Source organism: Rhea americana, unplaced genomic scaffold, assembly GCF_003343005.1.
Source record: "Rhea americana isolate MKP2758 unplaced genomic scaffold, rheAme1 scaffold_8, whole genome shotgun sequence".
NCBI classification, from domain to species: domain Eukaryota; kingdom Metazoa; phylum Chordata; class Aves; order Rheiformes; family Rheidae; genus Rhea; species Rhea americana.
This window is the reverse complement of record NW_028186978.1, coordinates 397200-405821: the sequence shown is the minus strand read 5'-3', so window position 1 is coordinate 405821 and position 8622 is coordinate 397200. Positions and strand designations below refer to the sequence as shown.

The following is an 8622-nucleotide window of genomic DNA, read 5'->3' as shown; positions in this document are numbered from 1 at the left end:
TCCATGAAATATTAAGGCCAGACCCGATTGATCCTTGGATAAGAGGAAAACTTWAGGAAGACTTAAGATTCTGTATAAAGTTATTCAGTGTCTGTATCCACTTGGTGTTTTACAAGAGCTTAGGGGTAATATTAGAAGTATATATAAGATGCTACTTATGAAATGAATCACTAAACTAAAATACTTTGCTAAGAGATTAAGTTAATAGAGTGGTGTAGGGAAATGATGRTTTTTGTTGAAACATTGTGTTGCTGAAAAATTTCAAACCAACTCACTGCTTTTAGAGGGTAAGTGGTAAATAATTTGTGCATGATTGAGGGACTTTGGTTTCAGGGTTCAGGCTATATTTCAAATAAAATAGTTGTATTCTATCTATCTGCACACCTTAGCTTCAACTGGGAAGTCTACTCTTTACTTCCTGTTTTTAATCATTCTGCRTTTTCACTGGATACATGCTCTGTTTTACAGCAGAGCTGCTTTCGACTACCTTAGTGAATTTACCTGGGAATATGCACACTATTGAATAGGCACATGTACTTATACAGTGCTCCTAAGGCATGATGTTATGTTGAAAATTTTTCTTGACTTCAATAAAATAAAATCAGACTCTTTGATTAAAAGCATTTTATAAATACAATGCTTGTTAAATGAGTCTAGTTATTTTATAAATGTAAGCTTACAGGGTCATGAATTATAAAAAACTATAAAATGTAAAATCTAGACTACAACAGTCCATGTTTTGTTGTACATAATGGTTCTTCATTGTTTCCAGGATGGAACATGAGGCTACCCAGCTAGAAAAGCAGCATGTGCATAGTGTATATGAAAATACAGCTGCCTACTTTAATGATCTGCAGAGCAAAGTGTGGCCTCGTGTCCGTCACTTTCTGCTGGAGCAGAAGCCGGGCAGTCTTGTTGCAGACATAGGTAAGCTGTTCCTTTGGATGCACCAAAATATTGTCTAGCYCATAGGTTAATTGTACACATCTTCCAGAGCAATTGTTTTTAAAAATTTTTAATCATCTTATTAAAATTGTTTTAAAATTATTCTTAAACCCATATTAGTTGCCATTTACCACTTATTTTGTAATATATTTGATAGTACATTAGGTAGCCAATAAATACAATTTTAAACTTATTTTGATTGAGGTAAGCCTTAATCTACCAGTTTCCCCAACCTAGACCTAGTGGTCTGTGGTTCCCCTGCAGACTTTCTTAAAAAAAAAAGTGTTAATAGGTTAATTATTTCATTTTTCATTTTGTTAATTTGTTCTAGAACTCCAGATTTGAAAGAAATCTGATGAATTCATTGTTAAAAAAAAAGAATTAAGATGTCAGAATCTCCCAGTGATCCCGAATATGGACAGCAAAACATTTTTTTTTTGCTGTGGCCTTGTGTTTTCTATATGTTCATTTTATAACTTGACCAACTAGTGAACCTACAGGCTCCTTTGGGATTTGCAGATGCTGGTGTGTTTCCGTTGTGTTTTATGAATTCACACCTATAAAGTACATCACTTCAAACCAAATGTTCCATTGCACCCCTGGATTTTCCTTCCTCTTTAGCCTAATAAWGCACTTCTGTGCAGCAAATTACAATACATGTACAAATACATTACACATTGGCCTAGTCCTGTCAGAGGAAAGCATTCGTTAAAAAYCTTATAGGCCATAATCTAAAGATCATGACAGCTCTCCTGCTGCTGTCAAGCCYAGTCCCCACAAAAAAACTTGGGCTACTGTTATTATGAATATGTATCTTATTTAATGTGTCTGCACCGTTTTCAGTAATCATCTCAGGAAATATCCTGTAGTATCCATTCATCCAACAGTCAGTTTAAAATGATATTTCTCAGACAAAATTTTTTGTCACTCTCTAGGAATTATTTAAAGCTTTGCTGAAGTTCTTYGAGGCTGCACCAGCAGGCATCATGGTGGCTGCTGAAAGCTTAAGGACACCCCTTTACAGTTTTAGCTGTAATAATTTTAGCGCATATCTGATGCATCTGCAGAGAAGGTAGATACTTACCAGGTTACCAATAAGAATATTCCCATCCAGGCACTAAAGGGCTCATGTTATGAGGCTTAATGTGCCTTACAGGAATCTGCCTATAGCATTCACTTTTGGTGCRCATTTCTGGAGGAGGGTTGCCTGGTGGCACCAAAAGTTTCAAAATGAGATAATCAACTGATAATTTCCTTTTCTGTTTAATACTACCTAGTATTAAAATATTTTTGTTTGATAGCTTTACATGAAGCATGGTAATAGTAGCAGAATAAAACATCCTTTTGCCTAATTGCCATATTATTGTTCCTTTGTCAGAATAAATGACAATAGCATGGCAAGAGTTAATAGCTTCATGAAGAAATACACTCTCTTATTGACTCACTTTAAAGTGAATCTCCTGTAAATGTGGAATTTCAGASTATCAGGAGTGTTACCACTATTTGGCTTCATTCTGGAGTGTACCCAATACTCCAGAATACCCTCTATGATTAAAAAACACTCTGCCAAAAGCTATATATTAAGCAGCGGAAATGTTTAAATCAGTATACACGTAACTTGCATGTTTAATGGTCTACGTTCCTTCTACAAACACAATAACCAATAAGATCTTACACTAATTTTAAAGCTCACACTTTCTTACTAATGTGTAGAGCTTCATGTTTTATTGCATACCATCCTTGAACTGCATTAATAGTATTAATTTTTTTCATTTATATCGAGAATTACTTCAAAGAACAATGCTTGCTTTTTGCTTTGGAAATGTGCTCTTTTTTCACTACTGAAGTGTTGTGCTCCTTTACAGCAGTTCCTGTGCTGTCTCTGTAGATAATGGTGCACATTAACATCAATGAGAGCAACAGTGCTGCAAGAAGCAGTGATGTTTCTAAAGATAACTCCAGGCCTTTAAATTGAATTTCCAATACTGTGATAGTTCTCTTTGCCAAGCTGCTACCCTGTTGCTTAGCTGTCAACTTTCAGAAATTATTCTTCACTACTGACCCATAACTGCAATGAATGTTTCCTAATCTAATTTTGAAAAGTGCCTGTTATGCGTAGAATATTGAAGAACACTCTGAAAGATTTCGGTTTAGTATAGCACAGTCCTTTAGGAGACACACTTTTAGGTGGAAGGCATTCTGAAACTGTTCATTACATTCTTGTGTGTGATATGTAATGTGTATAATGTGTTAAAGCAGAGAGGAGGAGAACGTGCCTGCAACATGGGAGAAATTTTCATGACTCACAGTTATCTTTGAGTCTGTATCTGAAGTTAAAATTCTCCTCTCTGACTTGTGTCAATCATAGTTGTCATTTAGGATTTCTTAGAGAGAAATCTTTTCCTCTGATTTGCAGTCACAGATCTCTACCTGGCTGTAGATCTTGGTGGAGTTGTTAACAGGACATGAAGCATGGACTATGATGGCTCCACTACGGAGACCTAGCTGTGGGCCAATGGATCCGTGTCTTCATTAGTCCTTTTCCCTTGCATCCTCTATAAATAGGATGTTTTGCAGGTGTAGTGCATGGGATTTAGCACAGACTATTGGAAGAAAGATCTTTGCAGCTCACCAAAAAGACAAACCATATTAGTTTCAGGACATCCCCCAAGCAGAAAGTAATTGGAGGCTGGGAGGGTACTGAGAAAAAGGGTCATAGATGCTTACCCTGTTCCTGCTTTTCCTGGATGCCTGTTTACAGTCACTACTGCAAAAAAGATACTGGACTGTATAGAGTGCCAGTGTGAACTGGCATGGCTTTTCTCTTATTCTGTGGTATGCAAGAGCAGCTGCAGAGGGTCAGTCAGTATCTGTCACCTGCACGTACCCTTCTTCCCCAAAGAAATATGGATAACCTGGTATTACAAAAGGCTATGGAAGGAGATTTTTGATTGTGATGTTTATGTCATGCCATTCCTAATAGTGTAAACATACAATTTCAAACGRTCCAAATGAATCCTTTGGGAATTAGGCTGGTAGGAGCAAATCCACATTTTGTTTTCCAGGAAACTCTAGGATTAGGAAAGACACCCCCTTCACCCGAATATTTTTGCTGCTTTGGAAGGGATAGCAAATGTTCATAACATATGACTTCTATTATAGTAAAGAGTATTCTTTTCTTTTCAGGTTGTGGAACTGGAAAATATCTCAGTGTCAACAGTCAGGTGTATACTCTTGGCTGTGATTACTGTGGACCATTGGTAGAGATTGCAAGGAGGAAAGGTGATGAAGTTCTGGTATGTGACAACCTTAACCTTCCCTTTAGGGATCAGTGCTTCAATGCAGTCATTTCCATTGGAGGTAAGAGATTATACATGCATTTGGTCCTGCAAAAAATAGGAATTCTTATGGATCCTTTTCGGTTAGATTTGTTTTGAAACAATTCCCTTACAATCATAGCAGGTATTACTGAAGTAAATGTAGTAAACAAGAAAAAAACCTAGGGTCATTGCGCAGTGGTGCTGTTGACCAGGGAGGTCATTTGTTTGGATCATTTGTTTATGTGTTGCCTTGTCTGCCCTGTGGAGAAAAGATTCCTTTCTAACATGCGTTATAAACAAGTAAAAACTAGTATAAACAATGTTGCTTAGAGTTTAAACACTTTAGGTGGTCAAGATAAACTCTTGGTTCCTCCTTAGGATCTGTTTTGACCAGCAAATGCATTGAAATGAAAACTTRCTTTGACTAGATCAGAACCTGAAACTCATGTTAACTATCATGTGCTATGAATATATATTTGTCTTAAAATAGTCATGAAGTAAGAATTTAGAGCAATCCAAGTACCTGTTATCTAAAATAAGTCAAGAATCTCAGAGTCTTAAATCCTCTGATCCCTCTTTTTGACAATACTATTCATAGTTGAGAGGTATAGTGAGGAAAGAGTAGATGAGGAAGGAAGATAAGAAGAGAAGGAGAGAGAGAGGGAAGAGGAAGGAGAAAGCAAGAGAGAGAGCAAATTCAAATATCTGCTTTTTAACTCTATGCTACCCAGTCTTTCAGACTGTTTTCATCATATGAGCAAAATGATGAAGCATGAAAGTTGTTATTGGTGACAATAAAGAAACTACTGAAAATATGTCAGAACTGTAATTTAAAGTGTGTTTTACACAAATGTACAAAATTTTAAAGCAAAGAAACAGTGACTAATATACAAGCAGTATTTATATTACTTTGCTTTCATTTTAACTGGTGAACCGGTGAGCCAGTGAGACATATCCACATTTCAGGTATTGTAGCATGATCCCAGTGCTATCAGATCAACCCACGTTGAAGGATAGCCTATGTATGTGATATTTATACCAATTACAGGCCTGACCAGACTAAATGTTCAAGTGGCATTTTTGTAAATTTAACAATAGTGAATTTTAACTGCTCTTGAACAGAGATTTGCTTTACTTCTAGCCATCTAATTCTAGATAAAATGTTTCTCATCACATTCCAGAGACTGACAAATATTTGTGTAAATATTCAAATACTCTTCTTGGCTTTGCCAGTATAATCTTGTTTATAGGCTTTATATTTCTTTAGAATCACCAAAGTAGTTATATAATTTTAACTGTGGAGAATATTGAGTCCATAAAATGAATTGCTTAGATAGGGACTGCATAGATMCTGTTTGTTGTGAAAGAGAGCAATCCAGTGTAAACTTGCATGGTGTTACCAATAAATATGACACTGTTACTGGCTTGCAGTGAGTGATACATGTGATGTGGCAACTAAAATGATTAAACGCACAGAATAGGTTGGAGCAGGAAATACAAAATGCTAATATTCAATACGTATTGCCTTTCATTTTTTGTAGTGATCCATCATTTCTCAACTAAACAAAGAAGAATCAGAGCAATAAAGGAAATGGCGAGGGTACTGATGCCCGGAGGCCAGATGATGATTTATGTTTGGGCTATGGAACAGAAGAATCGCCGCTTTGAGAAACAAGATGTATTTGTTCCTTGGAACAAGGCCTTGTGCTCACGGCATTTTTCAGAATCGAATCAATCCGAAGATAAGGGTGAGTTTGTGCAAACTGTAAAAAGCCAAGAGATACACCCAGCACAGCTAGTCATCTCTGACTGCAGCTATCCAGCCAAACTGCAGTCAGATACAGATTCAAAGCATTCCCACAATATGGACCATTGCCTGTCCAGAGCCTGCTGCATGAAAATTTCTGAAGATGAAAACAGATTTTACAGTGCTCTAGGAAGATCTTTCCGTTCATGGTTTTCCTCCAGATCCTTGGATGAATCAGCCCTGAGAAAGCAATCTGAGAAGATGAAGCCTCTGAAGAATGAAGGAGAATGGACAAACAGTGCCATATCTATTCAGCATTCAAGACACTGCAGTTTGGAGTTAGGTCTTCATGGGGCACTTTTAAAAGAACAAAGTTTAGATGATGATGACGTGTTTGTCGAAAACCTGCCTGTCAAAAAAACAGGGTGGTCACCAGCCACAGAGGCAGTGAAGGATTTAAATCTAAATGGAGGACACGAAAGTGTAATTCAGAGCAAAAGTGAAGAAACTTCATTTGTGAGTGGCCCAGTGGAAGACAGCGACTACAGCTGCAGTTATAACAAAGATGATGCTGGTAAGTCTAATGCCAGCAAATTTTTCAAAAGAACTTCAACAACTGACTCCACTGATTCTGCTTTGGATTCAGCAGTGTCTGTTGGGGACCAAACTGCTGACACACTGGATACAAAAGCCTTCATGCGTTATTATCATGTTTTTCGAGAAGGGGAGTTGTGCTCTCTGGTAGAGGAAAATATGCCTGAGCTTCAGATACTTTCTTCCTGCTATGATCATGGAAACTGGTGCATTATTGCAGAGAAAAAAGGGAAATAGCTGTAAAAAGAACAGAACGAAATTTCAATAACTGGGGATTTTAAAAAATAAGATGCTTCTTATGTTCCTGTGATCATGCACTATGACATGAAATTTCAATTTCATATAGTTGTGTGCCATCCATTTTCAATTTTATTATCTATCTACCTACAAATCTATCTAATGCAAGTTCTGTATATAGAAATGAAGGTGGTTAACAATATTTATGTTTTGTTAAACTTTTATGAAGTTAAAATTGRAAAGTTTTATATTGCTTTTAGCAAATAACTGTGTTTTTAAATATACTTTTCTATTGAAAAATAAAACATTTTTATAAGACAAGGAAAGGAACAGACATCTTTTGTGAGAAATATTCTTTCAGTAAAAAGTTAAGGCTTGGTTCTTCAACCATTTTTACATCACTTAAACGTGTTATATTACTCTCTGTTCTCATATAGCTGTCTGAATCTCAGAGTCCTATAGATAGAGATATAGGCACATCTTAAAATGTACTTGAATGTAGGCTGCCTGAATACATGCTGCAGAACTGGGAGCAAGCATGGTCCCAGTGCTACTTATTAATAGGCAAAACCATGTACAAAACAAGCTCTGCATATTCTGTCATTCTATTTGTGACAAAGTGACAGGATAGATTTTGAACAGTATTTTGGTCTTTTATTTAAAAAGCAATTTAACTGGTGTCTCGGGTGCAGGGTAAGTTTTATATGCTAGTTCTCGCAAATACTTTATCTTAATTTCCTCTGCTGCAGTTTTTTCTCTGGTGATGTATACAGAAAAGTCAGAGAGGTTAAAGAGAATATCAGTATTACATAAAGGTTACAAGCTATCAAATACATATCAAAAACATTGATATACATATATCTTTTTGATAAGCCTGGGAAGCTAAGATAAAATGAATAAAATTCCAGTGCATATCTGGTCAGCTGTCGCATTTGCTCTCCTCACTCACTCACCTGAGAATGTTTATTAAACGATCTGTTAAATAGTATAGATAGGAAGAGGATACAAGTCAAGTTTGTAAATAAAATATTGCAAATCAGATTACAAAGTATTTGATATCTCTGTCTTCTGCACTTCAAGTGAGCCTTTTGAAGTTCCTGATGTCTCTAGGTGTTGGAGATCTGAAGGATAATTCACTGCTAAAACAGCTTTCCCTTTCCCTGTAAAACATAATTTTGCTGAGCACTGTGTCTGGTCATTATCCAGTTGTTCCAGGTTGTATCACTGGCCCTCATRTAGTTCTTCACACTCAAATGAACTGATCCTTTTCAGTGGGATTGCTTATGAGGTGAAGTGGCATCAATAAAATAATGTCATCCTCTGGCTTATAAAAATCAGTAAAAGAAATGTAATAGTTATCAATGGAAACAAGGTTGGGCTGTGCTAACTGCTTTGTTTGCACAGTTACTCCATTTCTAGGCTTDMTTTGCAGTCAGTGGTTTTAGAGTAGGACATGTCTTCTSCAAATGTGAATTGGCATGATTTCTRGACCACTTAATGCAGCTGCACAAGTTCACCCCAAAACCCTTTGGAGGTGCAGCGGTTTAGAGACCCACATAATTAAAATGTCTGCCTGCATAATGAAGATTCAGCAAAGAACTTTGAAATACAAAGCAACTGCATTGAAATACCAAACTTGAAGCAGTGAATTATCAAACGTCTTGCATATGCTTTTTAAACTTTTCCACTCTAAGCAGTGTAAGTAGATGGATTTTGGGTTGTTCAGTAGAAAGCCTTAGTGGTTGTGAATGCTTTCAGGTGTAGCTGGCCAGGAGTAAT

At 36.6% G+C, this 8622-nt stretch overlaps 1 protein-coding gene across 1 annotated transcript; it reads left to right on the top strand.

The window, feature by feature from the left end:
* Window positions 1-773: 773 nt before the first annotated feature.
* On the top strand, window positions 774-6843 carry TRMT9B (tRNA methyltransferase 9B (putative)). Its single transcript, XM_085322740.1, has 3 exons — window positions 774-927; window positions 4132-4305; window positions 5807-6843. The coding sequence occupies exons 1-3, from the start codon at window positions 774-776 to the stop codon at window positions 6841-6843; spliced, it is 1365 nt and encodes a 454-aa protein (XP_085178866.1).
* Window positions 6844-8622: the final 1779 nt, after the last annotated feature.

What these genes read in the sequence shown, in the direction of transcription:
- TRMT9B (XM_085322740.1), top strand. Translation starts at nt 774, where the DNA reads ATGGAACATGAGGCTACCCAGCTAGAAAAGCAGCATGTGCATAGTGTA. An exon ending in CAGTCTTGTTGCAGACATAG is followed by an intron (nt 928 to 4,131) that starts GTAAGCTGTTCC and finishes TTTTCTTTTCAG; the next exon opens with GTTGTGGAACTGGAAAATAT. An exon ending in TGCAGTCATTTCCATTGGAG is followed by an intron (nt 4,306 to 5,806) that starts GTAAGAGATTAT and finishes CATTTTTTGTAG; the next exon opens with TGATCCATCATTTCTCAACT.